This window comes from Oncorhynchus mykiss, chromosome 25 (assembly GCF_013265735.2).
Source record: "Oncorhynchus mykiss isolate Arlee chromosome 25, USDA_OmykA_1.1, whole genome shotgun sequence".
NCBI classification, from domain to species: Eukaryota; Metazoa; Chordata; class Actinopteri; order Salmoniformes; family Salmonidae; genus Oncorhynchus; species Oncorhynchus mykiss.
This window is the reverse complement of record NC_048589.1, coordinates 22,702,285-22,726,907: the sequence shown is the minus strand read 5'-3', so window position 1 is coordinate 22,726,907 and position 24,623 is coordinate 22,702,285. Positions and strand designations below refer to the sequence as shown.

The window sequence follows — 24,623 nt, the reverse complement described above, 5'->3', positions numbered from 1 at the left end:
ATTCTAATTTTATGGTTATAAAACGTCCTAATTTGCTGTATGATTTTGGAAAGGTTGGAATTAGGTGTATCTTAATTCATCAAATTCTAGCACATTTCTGTAGAGGTGTTGGTAGGATGTTTTAATCTTTTTGCAATTGACTTTCAAACAAAAAATGCATTTCGCCTATAGCAAGTGCCAAACACTGGCCTGGCATTCTGCATGATTGATTATATATAGAAACAATTTAAAAGTAAATGCTACAGCCCATACTGTGCAAAATATTAATTGTTGTTCAATATTTTGTTTGTCAATAGATGTTTGTTTCGATCTCCTGTCATGGTATAGGCTCTGAGATGAAATAAACCTTGAACTATCTCACAGCAATACTGGAGCCTACCCATACTGTCCAGGCTACCGGTCTATTTACTTTCGAGCATGCTTAGCTGAATGAGCGATGGATAGATAAATTGTAGCCTGATATTTGTTGTGTAGTGGGAATATAACAGTCATGTCAGAAAATATGATTTTGATGTAGGCCCTTTACAATAAAACTCAAAGAAACACATTAGGCTACAAACTGCTATGCGATCTCCTTACCAATGGCAAATGCATGTTTTATCATAAGGCCTATGTTCAAATGTTTTTATTAGCCATTATTATAAATCCGGTCCACCAAACGTCTCAATTTCCCTCAAAATAACAATATTTGCTTGCAATACAATTAATCACTAGAAGTTGTGCATATCTGAGATTTGCGTCACGAAAAGTCACATGTATCGAAGTGGCGCGTTTTTACGGAGTCGCCGCGCTATAGGCTTTCACAGGCTCCCTTGTTTGAATTACATTCACATCATGATCAAAGTTTCGTTTCATACACGGAAATGCATGAAAACGAAACAACTTTGGTATTCAGATTCTGGACGGACAGAACAGGATACATGGGCTGTAAAGTTTCATTTCACCACTGTGGAGGAAATGTTGATAAACTGAAACTGTTGAACAGTCTGGTAGGGATGGGTAATGGGGAGAGGCTCATACGTATAGACAGATAGACGCTGGGCATATAAAACCGTTAGCCTACTAAGAATATTTAGTCTGACGACATAGGTGGCTTCAGATGAATTCTTCACACTCCATGAAATGATTGAGGTAAATTGATCAATTTATGTATCTTAAATACAACAAATCTCTTATGATAATTTTCATTTACTTATAGGTTATAATTATGACTAGGATACTTGAACATTGATTATTACATTTCTGAACTAGTGACAGTTTTCTGTCTGATTAGTACAGTTATATTTGTCCTGCCATATAACCCTGATTATTATAATTAATTCATTGGTTTCTGTAGAATCCTACGATGTGGAAGGATGAGTTTGAGTAAGAGAAAAACACGGTAAGAAGAATACTTTTACCAGTGTAATTATTTTAAACCAATTGAAGTAGTTGCTTGGTGTGTGTGGAAATGTCAGTTATATTTTACGAGTTTATAGAATTAAAACCATTTATTCCGAATTTTAGTAGATGGAAGGTTTACATGAGTTTACATTTTCAACAATACTGTAAAAACTAAAATATCCAACTATTTCATTTCAACCTGTTTCTATTAAGACATTCATTTGGTGCAACAGCTCCCCCTTTCATTGATTACCTGAAGGACATCCTGCGGAGGTACCCTGATGGAGGACAGATATTAAAGGTGAGTTTGATTAATCAATCAATTAATAATGTCATCTGATCGCTCTGGAAAAGAGTGTCTGCTAAATCACCAACATGTAAACCTAACTTAAATATCATCACAGCCACTACATTTAAAGGAGAGGTGTGAGTATCTTGTTTTGTATAAGTCGGCCATAGACCAATTTACTATGCAAACGTTAGTTAAAGGCACCTATGTAAACATCCCTATCCTTATCTGTACTGTGACTATAGGAGCTGATCCAGAATGCGGATGATGCTGGGGCGTCGAAGGTTGTGTTCCTCCATGATGAGAGATACTACGACAGACAGAGCCTCAAGACTGAAGGCCTGGGGAAGTACCAAGGTACCGTTCTTTCATATTTGCGAAGATTGAAAATTAATAACATTGATGTTTGACAGTGGGTTTATGAAAGTGTTCTGATTTCATTTTAATAACCCCACATTAGACAGTAAATGTAGAAAGGGTTTCTACCACAACATCTGGAGAAAAAAAGGCATAAAACAGAAGGCAACATGCCCAGATTAATATCAGGTGCAGAACTGATTAGGATCCTGATCATCATACTTGAATGCAAAAAATACAAGTAGTCACAGTATCAGGAAACATGCTTGCCCTGGCTCATGCAGTGCCACCAGCAAACGTGTGGTGAGCTGGCATTTTTCCAAAAATGTTAAAACCGGTGTGGCAATGCCCCATCACTTTTGATTTGGTTTCAAAACAAATATTGAAGCAAAAGCATTGAAAAGAGGGATAAACTTTGACTGTTGTCCTGTTTGAGAGTAGGTCCTGATCTGTATGAATGTTGTCGTGTCTGAGAGCAGGTCCTGATGTTTTACTCTGATAATCAGGCTGTGATACACAATTAATTGGTATTTACCGCCAGAAGCTAATGCTCGCAAAATCATGTAAATGTACAAGCCAGAATAACCAGGTTTCCATCCAACCATTTAATGCGGATGAATGACCTGCAGCATAAGAAAAGTCACTACAGACCTTATGGAAACATCAGATTTGTCGACAAAATGTCTCAATGTTGACAAAATAAATACGTTAGACATGGTGGGATATTTTTGGGGGTCTGTGAAATACATGATGCAACAATTGCGGTGGGAATGCTTTCATGCGCAAATATTTACAAGCAATGATGTTGTAGCCATTGAGATAGATAGAGGACTAATCTTTATATCTGTGCCATCATGGCTTCTGTGACAGCATGGGCAATGTCATTGAAGCTATAAACCATAGGAATCCCCACCCAGTTGACTACTTTAAAATGGTGAAAGCATGGTGGAAGCCCTCAATAGAGTCCCACAGTGGAGGTGTCATAATACCCATAAAACCTAGCGATTAAACAGGGAAATAGTTGAAATCATTTTTGATCCATTAACTTTTCCCATAGGGGATTTTAGAAATACTTCAAATAAGGGCTGTGTTTTGTGTAGGCTTGCCCTGAAGTGACGTTTTGATAACCGTGTAAATCTCTCTAGAACAAGGTCCTTTATCAATATATTCACTGTATTTACCCCCAAAAATGAAATGGTAATTAGCTGCTAATGTGGCTATCATGAAGAACTGCAAATGCCATGATGATCTGGACGAGATTGCCGAATCGAGGCAAAGGTAAGAATCGACCAATTCGGCACATTTTGGCAAACTCCTGGCAGACTTGATACAAAATATTGTGTAGTAATGTAATGCTTCACTGGATCAGTCTGAAACTTTGCACAGACACTGCTGCCATCTGGTGGCCAAAGTCTAAATTACACCTAAACTCCTTTCTGATTGTAGATGGAACAAAAAATATATAGAAAACGCATGTTTTTTTTTGTTTGTATTATCTTTTACCAGATCTAATGTGTTATATTCTCCTACATTAATTTCACATTTCCACAAAATTCAAAGTGTTTCCTTTCAAATGGAATCAAAAATATGCGTATCCTTGCTTCTGGTCCTGAGCTACAGGCAGTTAGATTTGGGTATGTCATTTTAGGTGAAAATTGAAAAAAAAGGTTGGATCCATTTAACAACAGCTGTTGCGCGATCTGTAATATTAAGGAAGTATCAGGGTTTTGCTTGCCTGAGGTAGAGTACCTCATGATAAGCTGTAGATGATACTATTTACCAAGAGAGTTTTCAACTATATTTTTTGTAGCTGTCTATTTACCGCAACAAACCGATGCAGACACTTAGGCCGCACTCAACGAGCTGTATAAAGCCATAAGCAAACAAGAGAATGATCACCCAGAAGCAGCGCTCCTAGTGGCCGGGGACTTTAATGCAGGAAAACTGAAATCTGTTTTACCTGTTTATCTTATGGTGGGTAACTGCACGGTGACGAGCTTCATGCAAATTTCCCAAAAATATTGAGGGTAGGCTAGGCCCTATCATATGAATGATGCTGGTGACATGATGATCGGTTCTTGGCTGCCAATTAATTAATTAATTATCTTTATCCGTATCTCATCATATAAGCAAGTATGTTATTTATCACAAGTTTTTGTAACAAAACCATGGTAGAGTTGAGCATTTGATGGAAACACAAAAAACTTTAAACATTTTTGGTACATGAAAGCGTAAGTGCAAAAGTGCTTTTATGTGCACTGTGTCATCAAGCAATTTTTTTCTATGCAGATTTGAGAATATTCACATGAAAATCTATCGCCAATTGGATGGAAACCTAGGAAATGTTGAATAAAATTACATTTAAACACACTTTACCGGTTGTCTGTGTGGTTTGTCCTTCAACTGCTCAAAAGCCACCAAGGTAAAGTTTGTTTAATATTGAATATTCAAGATTGCTTTGACAATGAATGCATGACAATGGTATTTTTTGAATCAGGGGAGGATGGAGAACAATCTACACTTGTTTATTTTTAGAATTTTCAACGTTTTAAAAAGATTAAATCTGAAAATTGTGTTAATTTTCAAGAGCACACAAAGAACATGTGCCATACATACACAACATATCTTTGCTGTCTTTAATGAGGGTAATTACATTCACATGTTAAGGTTACATTTAGGCTGAATAGTGTAAATATTTCAAGAGTCTGAATAAGAATACAATTTGGATAAAGCCACAGAAAAACAACAGAAACAAACAAAAATAAATTACAGAATAAGACCAGTAAGATATGTCTGGAACTCTGACCAGACACCTTCATACCTATACTGTCTATGTTGCAAGATTTATGTAATTCTCTCCATGTCAGCAAGTTCCCCACATAGACCTAACCACATATCTTTTGAGGGTGCATGTTCATTTTTCCAGCATTTTGTTTCACATTTCCTTGCTGCTGCTAAAAGATAAGCTATCAATTAAAGTGGAGAGGATTGGAGTGTATTCCTAGGAACAATACCTAGAAGGAGATGACATGGGTCTGGTTGAATAATAATACCTGTGATGTCCTGTATAACATGGAGAATTTCAGACCAAAAATACTGGATTTTTGGACATTGCCAAAATAAGTAATAAAGTACCTATTCGTCCACACTGCCTCCAACACGTAGCGGATATTCCTTTTTTAATTTGATTAAGTTTATCAGGGCTCATAAAAACAAAGTAGTACTTTGAATTGATTCTCCCTTGTTCGGTTACAAAACATACATGTATTGTGTAACAAAGTCTATGAGTGCCATCTGATAAAGATCATCAAAGGTTAGTGATTCATTTATCTCTATTTCTGCTTTTTGTGACTCTTCTCTCTGGCTGGAAAATGTCTGTAAAATCTTTTGTGACTAGGCGCTGACCTAACATAATCGTATGGTGTGCTTTTGCTGTTTGAAATCGGACACGATGGCTAGATTAACAAGAAGTTAAGCTTTAATTTGGTGTATTGCACTTGTGAATGTATGAAAGTTAAATATTTCTAAAATATTTTTGAATTTCGCGCTCTGCCATTTCAGCGGATGTTGCGGATGTTGTTTGGCATACAATGAATTCCTCCTGGATTTCTTGAAATGATTTAAAAATTGAGCCTTTGAATAGTTGAGCGACTACAAAGCCATCTCTTTTCCCAGTCCCTAAATCCTTGGGACATAGTAGCAGGAAGAAAGGCTGGGTTGTGGAATATAGGTGAGTCATTACTCATTTAATATTGGTGTTGAACCTCCCTCCATGTCTTCAATGTAAGAGGAATACTTGGGTTTTGTTTATCCCTGTCAATAGAAATAGGGTCTGCTATAAAGAGAATACAATGTAAAGGCATATCACAATATTGACTCTCAATTTCAAGCCATGACAAATCCTTTGGTTGTTGAATCCATGATGCTATGTGATTAAGTTGCACCGCCCAGTAATATGATTTAAGGTTAGGGAGGCCAAGCCCACCCAATTTTTTGAACAACTGTAGTTTTTTTTATAACTAATAGGAGCCTTCTTATTTTGCCATTAAAATTTGCCTATTGCTGCATTTAGGCTAGTTAAGGTTTTAGCGGGAGTTTTAAGAGGAAGCATTGAAAACAGATAAAGCAGTCTTGGTAAGACATTCATTTTCACTGAAGCAACCCGACCTGCTAGAGATATATAGAGGGGCATCCAGCGGTCTAGATCTTCAGTGATTTTACTAATCACAGTGTAGTTGAAAGCATATAGTTTCAAATAGTCTGACGTAATATTAAGACAAGTAAGGCATGCTTGTATCAGTCCACTTAAATGCGTAGTTGCCTTTGATACTCAAGGGTGCATCACCAAATGTCATCATTGCAATAGTTTTACCAACGTTAATTTTATAGCCTGATGTAGCACCTATTCATTTTTATATATTTGGAATTGTTGTCTCAGCCTCAAGTACAGGATGACATCATCTGTATATAGAGATATCTTGTGAATGGCAATTCGAATAGCTTCCACCAGAGGGTAAGGGCAAATAACAGTGGCAATAGAGAATCTCCTTCACGATTTCCTCATTGTAGAGAAAAGGAATGCGACATATTCCCATTCGTTATAACAGATGGTTTTGGACATGAATATATTAACTATCCATTTCAAAACGCACTCCCCAAAACCAAACTTTTTTAACGTTGCTAAAAGAAAGACCAGTCAACGAGGTCAAATGCCTTTTCAGCATCGAGAGACAGCATAACTGTGTGTTTGAGTTGGGTCTTAGAGTAATTGATAATATTCAGAAGTCGTCTTATATTCGACGTTGAGTGACGTCCTTTAATGAACCTGGTTTGAATAATTTTGTTACTACCTCATTGATTTTACTGTCCCAATTTGTACTTACTGATCAATGGGAACCACAGTCTAGTCGGTCCTTACCTGGCTTCTTTAACAGGGAACGGTTGCTTCCAACTCAAATAATATTAGGCTATAAGAAAACAGAACGCAAAATAAATTAATTAAAGCATATGCGGGCAGGCATAGTAATTGTCTCTCATTCCAAAGCAGACTGTCCTAAACAGTAAGGGTTAAATACTGGAAATGAAATGGAATCCAAAAGCATTGTCTAAATCAATAAATAATCAGCAAATGTTAGGCTAATATTTTCAGTAACCTACTGTGGTAGCCTATATGGAATTGCCATAAAACGTTTTAAAAAATGAATACAAATAAATAATCTTTACCCTATAGCCTACTAAAAGAGAAGGTGGGAATGAGGAAAGCAGGCTATTCTGTTTTTTCCAGATGAAATAATACTTTATCATCCTGACACACTGTACGTCAAAGATTGATGAATTATTCCAGCATTAAACTCCCAATTATGAGCATCAATTCAAATAGTTTCAAGTCCTTAAGAAGAAGGGGTCGCTTCAATAGTCAGTGTGGACTGGACAATGTTCTGTGGTAGATTTGAGCTACTTCTTGGGCCTTGAGTTCTTCTGTCTCACTCCTCCTGGGAGTTTTCCACATAGTGGGCATATTTTTTCAGACCCTGTCCTCGGTCTGGAAGGTGGTATAATCCCAATGAGGTGCAGGAAAGACTCGGCATCTGGTACAGAATCAAAGATGTGGGTTGCTCTCATGGGTGAGGTGCAGCTTCGCAGGGAACATCAGAGAGTATGTGATGTTTTTTTAGAGAGATAGATATGTGCTTGTCCTTGTAGAATAGTTCTCCGTTGGTTCTCAACAGCTGCATTATCTCCTGTTTCATTTAGAAGTTGAGAAGGCGCACGATGATAGAGCTGGGCCTCTGTGTGTCCTTCGCTCCGGGCCTACTCTGGGCTGCAGGTGCCGTTCTGTGGGCTCTCTGCCCCTTTTCTGCATTGGTTTCGAGCCCAAACATTTGAATATTATTCCAACTGTACTTTTTTTTTTACAATACCTCTACTTGGCCCATCAGGTAGTTAATAGCCTGGTTTTGTTGTATTAGCTTTTTGTCATGTTCCTCTTTTTTTCAATGTGGGTCATCCCATTTTTCTCTAGAGTAGTCTTCATGCAATCGATAGAGGTTTGCATCTTGTCAAGTGAGGTGGCTGTTTCTCATTGAAATAACTTCAGTTTTGCCATGAGAGATGAACCTCCGCCATCTCTGTTTCGGCTGTGATGGCAGCCTCTACCAACTCGTGGAGTTGGGCTCAGTTAGCGACTTAAACACGGTGAACATAGTGGAGTATCTTCTCTTTGATGCCGTCTTTCATTTGAATACTTATCCTGACTCATTGCCAGTCCGATTTAGAAGGTCAAATATGTACTTTTAACTCGTGAAGTTCAAATTTAGGCCAAAATTGTCACAGAGCTTGATCAGCAAACAGCCTTTCCCCAGAATTCCATGCAGGATTCTCCAGAAAATATTTTAAATAAAAAGATGAACACAAAAAATTGTCTTTATTGTTCTCCACCCTCCTGATTCAGAATATACATTTTGTCATTGTCATGGCATGCTTGGTTCAATAGCAAGAGAAACCCGAATATCCAATATAATTTGACCTCTGTGCCAAACCAAACTATATACCTTTATTCAGATTCAGATGCAAATTTTGAGTAGCTGAAGGACAAACCACACAGATAAATCGGTAGAGTAAGTGTAAATGTCATTTTATTGAACATTCTGGCTTGTAAGGAACATTTACATGATTTATCAGGCATTAGCTTCAGGCTGTGTATACCAATGAATTGAATATTACAGCCTGATTAATTATACTACTGATTTTCATGAACGTTGTTGTGTCTGTGAGCAGGTCCTGCTCTGTATGCCTTCAACAATGCAGAGTTCACAGCAGAGGACTGGCAGGGGATCCAGACCACCGGCCGGAGCGTCAAACGCAACGACCCAAATAAAGTTGGCAGGTTTGGGATCGGATTCAACTCTGTCTACCACATAACAGGTGAACCTCAGAGTATTATTATCACAATGAAAGAATCTAACCATGAACATGCGCTAGCTATATCACAAGGTCTGCTTGATATGCCAAAATCCATATCACAGCACATGGATCTATACCGGTATACTGTAAATGTAGTCATACCGCCCATTGCTACATTTTAATTTCTCTTCATAGCCAGCTTTTCATTACATTACAGCATTTTATTCACACTCAGTAATATTGATCATTTCTAGATGTGCCATCCATATTCAGTTCCAAGTACTTGGGCTTCCTGGACCCCCAAGAGAAGCTCTTTGGGGAGCGAATTGGAGGCTTCCGGTGGTCTCTGGAGGAAGAGGAAGACAAGGAAACTCTACTGAATCTGCAAGATCAGTTCCAACCATTCAGAGACGTTGTCAAACTAGTCAGTGGCCAAAGGTGGAAGGATATCATCCAGGAGGAGCAGCACTTTAAAGGGACACTCTTTAGGTTTCCTTTACGCAGTGAGGCCTCAGAGATCTCAGACAACCTGTATGACTCCAATAAAGTAGTTCAGCTTTTCGACAGTTTCCTTGCGGATGCAGACATAAGCACTCTGTTCCTGAGGAATGTGTCATCAGTCTCCCTGCAGCACATCAACACCAAAGGGTTTGTTAATGTCCGGCTTACAGTGACCTCAAGTCCCACAGTTGATCTGAGTCTGAAGACAAGGAACGAGTCAAACATTGATGGATCAACCTGCTTCAAAACCATCACCTCTACTTCCGAAGGCAAGAAGCAGACAAAAACCAAGTGGCTTGTGACAACATGCTGCATGAAAGAGGGAAATGTTCCAGAGCTAGATTTACTGGCCAAGAAGCTGAGTTTCCGCCCTCAAGTTGACTTGGCATTCCAGTGTAGCCAGGCGAGTGTCCTGACTGATGGCAGACTGAGTGTCTTCCTGCCCCTCCCAAACAATGACTCCAACAAGACTGGCTACCCAGTCCATGTGAACGCCTGCTTTGGCCTCACTGACAACAGGAGACACATCAAATGGCAGGAGGAAGACCAGAAGTATGATGAAGCTGCGAAGTGGAATGAGCTGCTGGTGAAGGAGGTCCTCCCTCACACATACCTCCTGATGCTGCAGGATGCCACCAACCTAGCCAAGAGCTCCACACTCCCCGTCTCATATGTGTACAACATCTGGCCAGACCTCAGTCAGACCAAACACAAAGACAAGTGGCATGGAATTGCTGAAGACATTCTACAACGTCTACTCAAACAGAATACTGCCATCTTCTCTCTAGCTGAAGACGAAAGACAGTTTGTTTCTCCCGCCGTGGCTGTGTGCCCATCCGACGACACCATGCCGCCTGAAATGATGGCTGCCGTGACCAGGGCCTTGATTGCAGGTGGAGAAAAACTTGTCACCTTCCCAGATCATGTCTCCAGAGCTGTCCAGCTGGCCTTCCCAGACCCAGACACACTGAAATGGGTGACTCCAGCTCTTGTAAGGGGTGTTCTCCGCAGAGGTGTTGTGTCTAATCTCTCCAACAATGACAAACTGTCTCTGCTGCAGTACATCTTGACTGATGAGAATTACCACGACCTCAGGGGTCTGAAGATGCTGCCTCTCAGTGACGGGACTTTCAAGACATTCACAAATGAAGAGAAGGACATCACTCTCATTGACAATGACACATTTCCAAGGTAAGTTCTTAATTGTCTTAGTCAGGTATGGAAATAAAGCTAGACAGGGCTAGTAGAAAATATGCCAGAAATGTGTCTTCTTAAATACCACACTGCATAGATTTTGGACCCTTCGCTCTCCGTCTGGGCTATTAGACATTGTAGTCTTCTATCCCGGCTGGCCCATGCGAAAAATCCTTAAATTCCATCCCTGTATACATTATAGTATTTTTCATATTTTTCATCCATTCCCTTTCTCCATTAATAATTTACAAGTAAGTATTCTCTTCATACAGAGTATTGCTGCCAGGTTGCAAAGACCTGTTTCTGCCTGATGATCTCAGCACCACTAGCATCCAACATTTGAAGCAACTAGCTGCAACAAGTAAGAGAATACATTGTACAATTATATTTAACAATGAAAGGTTTTGGATATCATGTAGAATTGCAAATACCTGCATGTTTGTCACATGGCTATTATTTTCATATCTCCATCTTTTTAGATATATTCAAACTATTCAATGTAGATGTGGAAGTTGTGGCTACATTTGCCAAGAAGACTCTCCCAAAGGACTGGAATCAGACAGGTCATGTCACCTGGGAGGTAGGGAGTGCTCAGCACCCACCATTGAAATGGCTCAGAGAGTTCTGGAAATGTCTCAACACTCACTGCATAGATCTGAGACGGTTTGAAGGCATGCCACTGATACCCATCGAACCACTACACGATACTAGCCATTCTGTCATACTTGCAAGACTACAACAGAATCCAACCATGATTTTTCAGAAAAGCATGCAATCCATCTTACCAGACAAAATAAAGGAAGTCATGAAGAGGGTTGGGGGAACAGTCGTTAACAGAGACAAATGCCTGAAACACCAAGATCTTGACTCGTACGTACTACCACCATCGCCACAGAACACTCTACAGGTGTTCATGAACTTAGCTGCTAGTCAGGTCATCAGTGGAATCAGGTCTGCTCCTTACCATGAGAAAGAGGAACTCAAAGCCTACCTCTCTACTCTGGATTCTCTCACAGTCCATGAGAGAGACCTGCTCTCAAAGATGCCTCTCTTCCAATCAATGGCCGGAGAATATGTTCCCACCCAATACAAGCAGGCAGTGGTTTTGGGTTCCACCCCAGCTCTCCCCACAGAGCTCCCAATGTCGGATTCCATTGTCCGGTGTGCAACTGAGGCTGATCGCAGGCTCCTATTGTTGCTCAAGATTGATCTCTTGAATACTGCTCAGGTGGCCGTTCATTTGATTGATGGAGTTGAGAAGAAGTATTTCAAGAAACAAGAGAGAGAGGGAATTATGACCTGGATATTACAGCATGGTAGTATCCTCTTCTCACAGAATGGGACCTTGTACAAAAAATGCCAAGATTTGAGCTTTATCGAAATAGATGGAGAGCTGAAGAAGACCTCCAGTATTTTTGATCCAAACAATGAAGTCTTCAAAGTTCTTTTTGAAAGAGAATTCTTTCCTCCAGCAGTGTTCACAAATACTCCAGAGAAGCTTGACAGCTTAATACGTCTTGGATTGCAGACAAAGGAAACTGACGTCTCAGCAGACAACGTGTTGCATGTTGGCACCCATATTGATAAATTACATGTTCATTCACAAAAGGCTTTCAAAAAAGCAGAAGCACTTCAAAGATTATTGAATCGCAATGACCTGCTTTCCCAATTCTCACATCAGCAGCTGCAGCACTTATCACAGCTGCAGTGGGTCCCTTGTGAGAATCCTTACATCACAAAAGAAAATACTAGGGGGAAAAGTTTCTACAAGCTAGAGGAGATACGACATTCAGAGTACAATGGCATTGTAGGGCATGTCATGCCTCTTACAGGAGACTTTAGTCAGAAAGTAAGCAGCAAACTTGGTCTGCTACGCCTACCTCCTGCTGAGAAGGTTGTGGAGAATCTGTCAGCATTGGCAGCTGTGGCCAAGGCAATGACCGATCCAGATAAAGACGTGCAGTTTAAAACCAAGCTGCATAGCATTTACAAATACATGCAAGATCACATCTGTGAGGTCAGGGAAGTGATGAACAAAAGAGTCATACCTTGGCTGTGGATACACAATCATTTTGTTTTTCCTCACGATGTAGTCTTGGACTACCCACCTGATTTGGATCTGAGCTCGTACATTGAGAAGGTGCTAGACGAATTTCTTCCATACAAAAAGTTGCTGACAGAGTTTGGAGTGAAGACATCACTCTCAGAGAAAGAAATAGAGGACATCCTTCATGACATCAAACAGACCATTGAAAAAAGACCCCAATCTTTTGGAAAATCCTCAGAGCTGAAAGTGTCAATAGCCATTCTGAACTGGATGTGGAGAGAGAAGAAGAGAGTCAGGGACAATATCCCTGTGCCGGTCATGGCAGGGAGTCAGAGATTTACCCTGCAACCATTGTCAAAGACAGTGTTTTGTGATATAAGCAGGGATGGTCTGGAGGATCTACAGAATGACCAGGATGAGATTCATGTCATCCACGAGGAGATTCCACCGGCGACGGCACAGTGGCTGAACATCCCTTTCCTCAGCACCCGGATCCTGCGCCCAGAGTTCATTGGAATAGAACAGTGTGGGCAGTCGGAGCCCATAACTCTGAGGATTAAGAACATTCTGAAGGAGTATGATGAAGAAAATGACATCTTCAAAGAGCTAATTCAGAATGCAGAAGATGCTGGGGCAAACACCTGTAAGTTCATGGTGGATTTCAGGAACCACAAAGACCCTGCTGACAGCCTCATAGACCAAGGCATGGTTCTCTGTCAGGGACCGTGTCTCTGGGCCTTCAATAACGGGCTGTTCACAGAGGATGACTGGGAAAACATTGTCAAACTCGGATCTGCCTCAAAGGAAAACCAGGTGGAAAAAATAGGGAAATTTGGACTTGGATTTAATGCGGTGTACCATGTGACTGATATTCCCTCAATCCTCAGTGGCAACAAGCTTCTGATACTTGATCCAAATGTTACACACCTGCAAAAGCACATACAAACCAAAGCAACTCCTGGTATCAAGCTCAACTTGTCTCGGGAGCAGCTTCTGCACAGGTTTCCTGGTCAATTCAGACCATATGAGCAGATTTTTAATTGCAATCTTTCAAGAGACAGCACTCAGAAATTCTACCCGGGCACGCTCATTAAACTACCTTTCAGAACACAAGAGGAGGCTGTCAAGTCAGAAATCAGCAGAAATGTGTATGACAGAGATGACATAGTGACATTTCAACAGGACCTGACAAACAACTCACAAACTCACCTCCTCTTTCTGAAGAACATCAACACTGTATCTCTTCAAAACCTTCCGGTTGATGCTTCCACTCCTCCTCAAGACGACCAGATAGAGAATATTTTCACTGCCACCAAAAAGGTTGTGAGCACAATCAAGATTCCAGAGGACACTCCTCTAGGAATATTACAGAATGATGCTCTGAAATGTCTGATGAAGCGTGATGTGAAATGCCAAGAGGTCATTGACTGCCATAAAGCCAACATAGCTGAACTAACGCAACAACATTGTGATGGATCTGATGTCCAGTTCTGGCTCCTATACAATTGCTTTGGGACAAAGAATTCTTTACAAATGGTCCAGAGAGATAATAAGCTCTCCTTGCCAATCGGAGGTGTTGCTGTACCTTTAAACAAAGAACCAAAGACAGGGAAATGGGTCCCTGGAGAAACCAACCTGGTTGGCCAGGCGTTCTGCTTCCTCCCTCTCTCTGTTGCCACAGGGCTCCCAGTGAACCTGAACGGATCCTTTGCTGTGACCTCTAATCGGAGAGGTCTGTGGGAGAGTGGTGTGAAATACGACTGGAATAGAGCTCTCCTTCAGGATGCTGTTACAACCGCATATGTCAGTACACTGCTAGTGTTGAAGAACATGTCAAGAAATGGAACCCTTCAACGTTATCAGTACTATACCTTTTGGCCTAATGGAGAGAACGTGAACAAACCCTTCAAACCCTTGGTTGATACATTTTACTTGGTCGTCAGTCAGCACTTCTCTGGCAAACCTCTGAAGCTCTTCAGTGATGGGGAAAACTGGTGCTCAATGGACAAAGCCAGATTTCTGCACCCAAATATTCAAGAGGACAAAGCTGTTGGAGAGCTTGCAATGAAGGTGTGTAAAAGCAATTCAAACACATCTTATCTTGTTGTTCCTCTGCCTTTGTGGGTGAGACAGAGTTTCATACAGACCGGTTTAGATGAGATTCTCCAGCAGAGAACATTTGACTGGGAAGCATTTTACCAAGAAGTGGTATTCAACAACCTGAACAATATGGACCAGAAGAGTAGGAATGCTCTTGTGTTGCATGCTATTGACCTGAAGGACGATGCCATTGACATTCTACTAAGGAGCTACCCATGCATTCCTACAAAGAAAAGTGGAAAACTTCAGTACATCAAAAAACTTGTGAATACTTCTGGAAAAGTGGCACACTTGTTTGAGCAAGAGGAAGGACGGTTCCTCGGTGGAACCAAAAATGACTTTCATTCCCCTAAAAGGATTCAACGTCTGTCAGAACTGGGGATGCTGAGTGACCAGCTCCCTTTGGAGGACATCACAGAAAGAGCAGAGACCATTGACAAAATCTGGCAAAAAGACAAAGGCAAAGCATACAAGCAACTCCAGTGCATCCTGGAGCTGATGAGGGACTCCCTAAAGGATGAAGCCTCGCCTCACTGGGAGACTCTGAGAAACACCGTGTTCATTCCAGCATGTCCTCCAGTTATTACATACGCAGGGAAGGGTGGAGCAGTGAAGGATGGAATAGTCAGACTTCAAAAGCCTACTGACATTTACAGTGACAGATGTCGCCATCTAGTTGACATGACACAGTCTGTGGTAGACTCTTTAAATCTGAAAATACACAGTGACGATGCAGTGCTATGCATACTGGGAGTTTGTGAAAGCCCATCACTCGAGACAGTGCTTCAGCAGCTACAAGAATCATCCAAGCACTCGGAAACATGTGACAAACAGACGCTCTTCAACACAGCCCATAATTGCTACAGCTTTTTGAACAGATGGCTGTATGATGAGAAGGAATTGACTGCCATTTTTGAGAGGGCACACTCATTCCCCTTTATCCTTGTTGAAGACAGGTTTGTGGATGTAAAGTCTGTGGCTAAAAATGAGGAATTTGATGCTAAACCTTATCTTCATGTGCTTCCAACTGCCTTCTCCAGTTTCAAGAATCTCTGGAAATGTCTATGCATCCAAAAACAATTCACATCAGAACAGTTTCATGGTGTACTGAAGAAACTCAGCCAAGCCTATGGCATCAGCCCACTTTCCAATAATGATCTAGAAATTTGTCTGACAATAGTCCAAAGGGGATTATATGAGGCCAAAGATGAAAAACATGATGACTGTCTCATACCTGATGAAATGTGTGTTTTGCAGCCATCTAACCAGCTGTATTTCAATGACAGCCCCTGGATGGAAGTGTCAGAAGATGTCACTTTGTGCCATGCAAAAATATCTCGTGCCGTTGCACTTCATTTTGGGGTGATTACAACAAGACATCACACACTGCTAAAGCATTCAGTGGAGAACTTCTCACCATTTGCTGAAGAGTTTGGACAACGTGAGAAACTGACAGTTCGCATTAAAAACATAATCTCAGCTTATCCCTCGAAGAAGGACATCCTGAAAGAACTCATCCAAAATGCTGATGATGCAGAGGCCACAGAAATTCACTTTGTTTGGGACAAAAGACAGCACAGCACAGAGAAAACATTTGGACAGAGATGGAATCCACTTCAGGGCCCGGCACTGTGTGTGTACAACAACCAGGTGTTTTCTCCTGCTGATCTGCACGGTATTCAGCAGCTGGGAGAAGGTGGAAAGCACAACATTCCAGGGAAAACCGGAAAATATGGACTTGGGTTTAACTCAGTCTACCACCTGACTGACTGTCCTTCGATCCTAACCGGTGACAAATGGCTCTGCATATCTGATCCCAATCTGAAGTATGTTGAAGCATCACGAGAATCACCAGGTGTCAAAATCTTATGGGAAGAGGAATGTAAGAACACCTTCATTGATGTTTACAATACATTTCTCCCAAAAGAATTCTCTCTTAAAGAAGGCACCATGTTTAGGTTGCCTATCAGGACTGGTGCCATGGCAAAAACCTCAGAAATATCCGACAATGGGGTCAGTGTCGAAGATATGGCAGAACTGTCCTCAGCTCTCTGTGAAGACCCTGAGGGATTGATAATGTTCTTGAAGAACATCAGGAAAATCCAGTTTCATGAAATCAACCCAGGCACAGGAAAGCTCAAGACTACTTTCTCGATTGAAAAAAGTATACATGAGAAGAGCATTGCAGAATGGGTTTCTTTTCAAAACCACGTACAACAGTCGCTGCTGTCCCACGGACAAACACCACAGGAAGCCATTTACAGTGTCAAGATTTCATCATCTGGTAAAAGGCAAAGCCAGTGGATCATTGCAGAGCAGTTTGGCTCTTTTAAAGTAAACACTGATATGGAAGGACAGACTGGCAGAGTTCCCCAGGCAGCTTTGGCAGCATGTGTAAGCTCTCAGCCTAGAGACAGAGGAAAAATTATCAGCACAAGCTCTCTGCCTAAACAGGATGACTTCATTGGACAAGCATTCTGCTCCCTGCCCTTGCCTGGTAAAACTGGACTTCCAGTCCATGTCAACGGGAACTTTGAGGTAGATTCCTCCAGACGGGGTTTCTGGAAAGAAGATGGAAAAAGTCTGAAGATAGATTGGAATGAGTCCCTGAAATTGAATGTCATTGCCCCATTGTATGCTGACCTTCTCAATTACATCCGTTGTGACCTAAAGAAAGTGAAAGTCAATTCCATACATATTGATTCAGTCCTTGATAGCTCATACTTGTGTTTCTTCCCCACCATCTCCAAAGACACTGGCCAAGATTGGCATGAAATGATTCATGAAGTGTACAGGTCAGTCAATGACAGAAAACTTGACCTTATTCCAGTGCTACACGGCTCAACTCGACAAGTTCAACACATGTCAATAACAGAGTACACTGTTGAGTGGTCTAGTGTGAGCAAGACGGAACCAAGTGATGCACCTCATTTGAACAAAGAAAATAGATCTATTGTTTCTATTTTAGATGATCTTGGAATGCAGTTGGTTCCTTCATCCAGAAAAATGGTGGAAATATGGACCAGCTTCAAATCGGCTGGGATTGAAGTGAGAATAGTCAGTCCTTTGACAGTGGGTAACTACCTGAGGAAGAAACCACTGAATGATCCAACTCACACTGAAATGGATTTACCTCTACCCATTGGCCAGACTTTGATCAGAGACAAAGAGAGATGCTCCATTCTCTTGGAGTACTGTATCAAAAATGTTGTAGTTAGTGAGGACAGTTCCAGTTCAGACAGTAGACTTAAAAAAGATGCTAACAGGAAGAGTTCCAGTTCAGTCACCGGACTTCCACTGCTTCTCACTCAAGACCAGATTCTTAGAGTGTTTGACCCTGACTCTCCCAAGCTTCTGTCAACATTTTACAGAATGTTCCATGGACATCATGAGGATTTTGCTGATTTCATAACCAACACCAAACATTTTCAGGTTCTACAAGATGGGAACTTTCTTAAAGAATTGACAATTCCAGTCGCAGCAAAGTATTTGAAACCTATACTTCTGCACCTCCTTCAAAACTGTGAAACCGATCCACACTGCAGGCTACATGTACCAAACCAGATAATACACTCATGGCTGAAAGAACTATGGAAATTCTTTAGTTATCACATACATGCTACAGCTTCACCAAATGGAGATGGTAACCAGGCTCTGATAGCCATCAAGGAGCTGTTCTCTGACTGCCCTATGTTGCCTGTTGTGTGCCCAAGACTAAACAACAAATATGTTCTACAAACAATGAGGAAGATGTCCAGTGTGATTCTGTTTTCAAAAGAAGAAATTATATTAATTCTCATGAAACTTGGTCTCATGAAACTGGACCTTACATTCTTCCAAGAAGTGAACAGGCATCTGCATCAACATCTACTCCCTGAGCTCTTGAGGACAAGCGACCGCAGTGCTGTGTTAGACCAAGTCCACCAGCTGGAACATTCAGAATTTCAGCATCTTTCAGATGATGAGTTGAAGACACTTCAAAATGTCCTACAGTCTGGGATATGCTCATCTAAAAACAAACAGGACTACCAGAGAAAGCTCAAGTCATTGCCACTATTTGAAACCATACAGGGTGGACGGCAGCGTATTGATGGACCCAGAAATGTATACATCCTCAACACAGAGTTCAGGGAACGCTTTCCAGATGTGTACATGGCAGATGACAACAACATTTTCCTGGAATACAACATTGTAAATGAGAGCTTGTCAAAATACCTGAGCATTAAGATATTAAGTGATTTGGAGTACTATGTCCAGTTCATTCTGCCTTTCCTGCACAAGCTAAACAACAACCAAGTGATCCACTCTGTCCAGCTGTTGTTGTCACTACAACTCAAACAGGACTATCAGCAGCACCATGACAAAATCATCTCTATAATGAAAAATGTGAAATTCATTCGGGACATCCATAGGAATCTGCAGATGGCCTCCTACTTCTTTGATGAGAATCAGACGTTGTACAAGGTGATGCTGCCGCAAGAAAGATTTGTGCCAGAAAGCTTCTGGAATGAATTTCATAATAGAAGGAACATCATTTTCAAGAGTCAAGCAAGGAAACTGCTCAAAGAACTTGGAATGAAGTGCACTGTGTCAGATGAGGAAATAATTGAATTTGCTCATCGAATTGAATTGGATGCCAAAGGCACTGCCAGCCTCAAAGGGCTGAAACTGATGTCGTCTACATTGTTTGAAACTATTTTCAAAAGAGATGTCAAAAAGCTAGCACCAGACTTTCTGAAAACGATTGCTGACATCAAGTTTGTTTTTCCTGTGGAAATTCAAAAGAGGTTGTGCAACTACCACCAGTCATTTGCAGGAAAGAGGACTGTAGTTTCAATCAGAGGTTGTCTGATTGAAAAAGATGTCCTCCACCCATGCCTAATTTGGACATCCATGCCAATACTGCACGTAGGAAACTGCGATGAAAAGCATATTCAAATGATTAGAGAAGCAGGTGCAGTTGACCAACCCCCTTCTGAACGTGTGACAGAGAACCTCAGAAACATCTGTCAGTCACCATGCCAAACTGCTGACTTGGTTGGAACACGAGCTGAAGTGTTCCGGACATCTTACACCTATCTACAAACAATAGAGTTTGACCCCAAGCCGTTGACTGATCTCCCTGTGGTGCTTGTGGAGGAAGATTCTGCACTTGTAAAGAGCAAGCAAACAGCTCTGATACTGCTTCATTGTATGGAGTTCAGGCCGTACTTGTACTGCATTCCTCCAAAGGATGTCAGGTTTGCAGAATTCTTCAAGAAAATTGGCGTCAAAGACGAGCCTACTGCAGAGCAGTACTGCAATGTTCTACAAGAAATCCATGCAGATTCCACCGACAAGCAGACCCTTCAGCCAAATCAGGAGAAAACTGTCAAGCGAGCTGTGGAGCAGCTTTTTCATCTGATCATCAAATTGCAAGAAAATCAGTTGACCTCAGAAATTCCCAAGACCTTGTATCTACCTTCAACCGATGGCAGACTGTACCCTTCAGCCTCACTGTATTTCAATGACACAGTCTTCAAGGTTAGCAGATTGGAGGGTGCCATTAAAGACAAATTGAAACTCCTGGAGAAACTGAGCAATTGCCATTTAGAAAACGACATGTATGAACATTGTAAAATGATGCAGTTGTTGCCCCTGGAGATACAACCCAAAATGCTCTCTCAGATTACAGTAGAGAATGTGGTGGAATCCAACATGCAACTGTGTGAGTACGGGGAGGGCTGCGAGTTCAGCGGATGGTTTGGGGCACACCTATCCTCAGCTCCCTTCATGCATGGTCTAGTATGTCTCATCAGAGAGCAGTGTCAGGGCAAGATATCACAAGGCGATGCTGCCACCATGTGTCAGAAAACCTTTGGCGGCATTGAGATCACCTGCTGCAACAGCCTTGAAACAGTGCTTCAACTTGGCCAGGAGGTACTGAGTGACACCACTGCTGTCACACAGGTGTACGTAAAAAAGGGCCAGCAAGGTTGTACCTTCTACCTGAAACACAATGACGACCAGGCCCACAAAGTGAAGAGTGAGATCATCATGAGACTGACTAAAGAGATTAATGCCCTTCTTAATAACATTCTTGGCTCAAATCTCCTGCTAGTTCTAGGACACCTTCTTTCGTGTGATAGCATGAAGGACGTCAAGACAACTCTAGAACAGAATGGAATCCATGACAGTGCTGATACTGAGGACTCCATGAAAGGGCCACCAGAACCAGGAAGTCCTGTTCCTGAAGAGTGGCATGATGCCCTGGACATGAGCTTCCTCAACAACTATGAATCTGGGGAATATGTTGGCTTTAAGAATACGGCAGAGGAGGAGCATTGTTGCTATGCAGTTATAGTGGAACAGCTGTGTGTGCCATCTGGCCAATCAGGACAGAGTCCCTACAGATACAAAATACAGATTGGGAAAGATGAAGTCATAGAAGTCAGTGCCCTTGATCTCTACCAATTTAAACGGGAAAAGAAGCCTTTCTCATACTCTTCCACTGGAGCAACGTGCATGGAACTGGTACAACTGGGAGAATCTGTGCAGCGGTCTTCATCCACAAAGACCTCACCACAGTCTCTGGAAGAAGCCAAAAAAGAAATAGACAAATGTCTGGCAGAGATTTGGATTCTGTCTGCAGAGGAGCGGTTCAAGGCCATCAGACGCCTCTACCTGAGGTGGCACCCTGACAAAAACCCAGACTGCCAACAGCTAGCCACGGAGGCATTCAAGTATCTGAAAAACAGAATTGAGGATCTTGAAAACGGCAGGACGGGGAAACCATCCTCACACAGGACGGGGAACCCATCCTCACAGCAGTGGAACACAAATTTCAGAAACTTCTACAACCAGTGGAACCAAGAAGCTCATCGCCACCAGTGTGGGAGAGAGAGGTTCTACAGGGGACACAATACTAGATACAACTTCTGGACACATCATGGAAATGTACCACAACCCAACCGAGCAGAGGCTGAGCGCTGGCTGAGACAAGCACAGTGTGACCTAGCCGCTGCTGACAACGACACAGGAGGCAAGACCACAGAGTGGACTCTGTTCAAGGTACATCAGGCTGTGGAGAAGGCTCTGGTGGCAGCAGAGTACAAAAGACATGGAAATCATTGCAAAGACAGCTCCATCTCCAGCCTAGCTGAGCGGGTGTCTCGCTACAGCCCCCAGTTAGACACTCTACCCAACATTGTGAGCAAACTGAAACAGCTGGGAGTCGACCCCAAGACCACTCAATACCCAAACTACCACCCATCACCACACATTCCCAATCAGATGTTCAAGTATGAGAACGAATCAGAGGTGCTGGACATGGCATCAAAGCTTCTGTGCAAAATAGAAATATATATTCATTGATTAAAGACATCGCTTACATATTGCAATTGGGCATTGACAGAAAACAAAAACATGACACCCAGTTAATTTAGAAATGCTAAAGGCTATTTCACTTGATTTAGAAATGCTACATGTAACTTTCATGTTGTGATCTTATGCTTTACTGAGAGTATGTTATACACATAGTGGTTCAATAATTCCTTTGAAGAATCAATTAAAAAGATAACCATATTATTGTTAAATGCTCACAAAAATACAGTAACAGGTTTTTCCACTTTTTTATGTTGAAGATATAGGTTATAATAAATGTCAAAAATAAACATGATTTAATAAAGATATATCATTCTCTCTCTGCATCCTCTCTGACACATGACAATATTAGAGGTCAAGTACCTCAGAGATCATGCATTTCCAATTACAAGTAGTTTAAGGTTCAAAATAAAAAATAACATTTGGATTTCACTTTACTTGAGGGATATTGGTGAATTGCTGAGACGGTATTGACATCGTTAATACATTGTGGCAGACTGGGAGGTTTGGTCCAGACATTTACACAGATCAGACACAATTGTATTAGCTCTGTTTCAAGGGTGTTCATTAAATAACAAACAAAGAGAAAATAATAGGTCTCCTAAAACTCTAAATGTTACAAGGCATCTTTTCATTTGTTTGCTCCATTGTCTTCAGGCAGAAACATGTTAGTCTGAAAAGTTCATTTTAATCATCTTCACTCTCTTAACACACATCTTCACCAAGATCCAACGGCTGGAACATCTTACATTAACTCTGTACAAACAGCAGGTGGCTGCCTGGGCCCACACGGTGCACTAAGGGCTGGATTCAGACTGGAGATAAGTAGAGGAAGATAAGTAAACTAGACTCGATTCAAGCCATATCGCTGAAGTTTGGCACTATAGCGCGATTGAAATGTGTAGGCAATGTTCCAGCGTGTGTGGAAACTGCATTCACAATAATTGCTGCATATGTCGGCTCAATTGGAAAATACCTTAAAATTTCAATCATGCTATAATGTTGAACTTCAGCGATACGTATTGAGTTGAGCACTAAACATGGACTTCAGTCAAAAAACATGACCTTTAAATTTCAATCACACTGTAACGCGGAACTTCCAGTACAGATTGGATAAAGGTCTACTTATCTCAAGTTTGAATAGCGCACTAAGGAAACAGAGTGGTCTTTACATAGCATGTATGGTGGATGATGGTGCCATAGGGGAACAAAATACAATTAATGTAGTCTCATACATTCAACACATGATATGACTGCAGCCACTCACTCATAGAGAAGTCTTCTCAGGGAATCATGTACACTGAACAAAAATATAAACCAACAAGTGTTGGTTTCATGAGCTGAAATAAAAGGTCCCAAAAATTTTGCAGACGTACAAAAAGTGTATTTCTCTCAAATTTGTACATCCCTGTCAGTGAGCATTTCTCCTTTGCCAAGATAATCCATCCACTGACAGGTGTGGCATATCAAGAAGCTGATTAAACAGCATAATCATTACAGAGGTGCACCTTGTGCTGGGGACAACAAAAGGTCAATTTAAAATGTGCAGTTTTGTCACACAACACAATGCCACTGATGTCTGAAGTTTTGAGGGAGTGTGGAATTAGCATGCTGACTGCAGGAATGTCCATCAGAGCTGTTGCCAGAGAATTGAATGCTAATTTTTCTACCATAAGCTGCCTCCAATGTTGTTTTAGAGAATTTGGCATTACATCCAGGTCTTGCAAACCACAGACCATATGTAACCATGCCGGCCCAGGACCTCCACATCAGGCTTCTTCACCTGCGGGATCGTCTGAGACCAGCCAACTGGACATCTGATGAAACTTTGGATTTGCATACTGAAAAGTTGGGGGGGTTTAATCCTAACTTCTACATCGTTTAGCAGTAACATTGGAAACGATAAAGTCGGCGTGCGAAACCCCCACGTCTGCATCACTTGATCTCGGTAAGTAATTAAGAGAATGTGAAACTTGGTTGTCAGTACTTAATATACAAGACATGCACATGATTTTATTAGATTATGTTATTCACATAGGAATGGGGGAAGCTGCTCTGCAGCCCGTGCACCCTCCACACAGGGATAAAGTGCATGAGGTTCCCAAATCAGCAGGTGCCAGGAATGCTGTCCAGGTTTGGCTACAGGTGTCGATGGTCCATCCATGTCTGCATCCACATTTCGCATGCTGACCACCTCAGTCCTGCAAAACCAGAACGGGTTGGGCAGATTGTGACGGAACTCAGAAGAATATGAAGGGGTTTGATTAATTTACATAATGCAATTGTTGAACTTTTCCCACAACGTGAATAAAAAACCTATGCTTTGTCTAGCATTCTGTTTCTTACCACCAATCTCTGTATGAGCTGCCGCCTCCTCACTGCATCACCCGGGGCAGGTGCTCCATTAGATGGTGGGTTAGGAGGCTCTTGGTGGTCCATTCTAATCTTCTCATCCATTTCAATATAATGCCCAACGTTCTTGTCAAA

General features: G+C 41.5%; 1 protein-coding gene across 2 annotated transcripts; it reads left to right on the top strand.

Annotated features, from left to right (window-relative positions):
• The first annotated feature begins 902 nt into the window (after window positions 1-902).
• On the top strand, window positions 903-22,460 carry LOC110505631 (sacsin). Of its 2 annotated transcripts, none has more exons than XM_036963040.1 (8): window positions 903-1,131; window positions 1,337-1,381; window positions 1,597-1,684; window positions 1,918-2,029; window positions 8,807-8,953; window positions 9,187-10,624; window positions 10,880-10,988; window positions 11,107-11,217. In XM_036963040.1, exons 2-7 carry the CDS (start codon window positions 1,356-1,358, stop codon window positions 10,968-10,970), a joined length of 1,902 nt encoding a protein of 633 aa, XP_036818935.1. In that variant the 5' UTR covers window positions 903-1,131; window positions 1,337-1,355; the 3' UTR covers window positions 10,971-10,988; window positions 11,107-11,217. The 2 variants fall into 2 exon arrangements, with proteins under 2 accessions (XP_036818935.1, XP_021440647.2); XM_021584972.2 differs by having other exon boundaries at window positions 928-1,131; window positions 10,900-10,988; window positions 11,107-22,460.
• Window positions 22,461-24,623: the final 2,163 nt, after the last annotated feature.

Bases quoted from the DNA above. Each gene is read 5' to 3' on its own strand.
- LOC110505631 (XM_021584972.2), top strand. From the start codon at position 1,356: ATGAGTTTGAGTAAGAGAAAAACACG. The intron at 1,685-1,917 runs GTGAGTTTGATT...CTGTGACTATAG, and splicing joins ATGGAGGACAGATATTAAAG to GAGCTGATCCAGAATGCGGA. The intron at 8,954-9,186 runs GTGAACCTCAGA...GATCATTTCTAG, and splicing joins CTCTGTCTACCACATAACAG to ATGTGCCATCCATATTCAGT.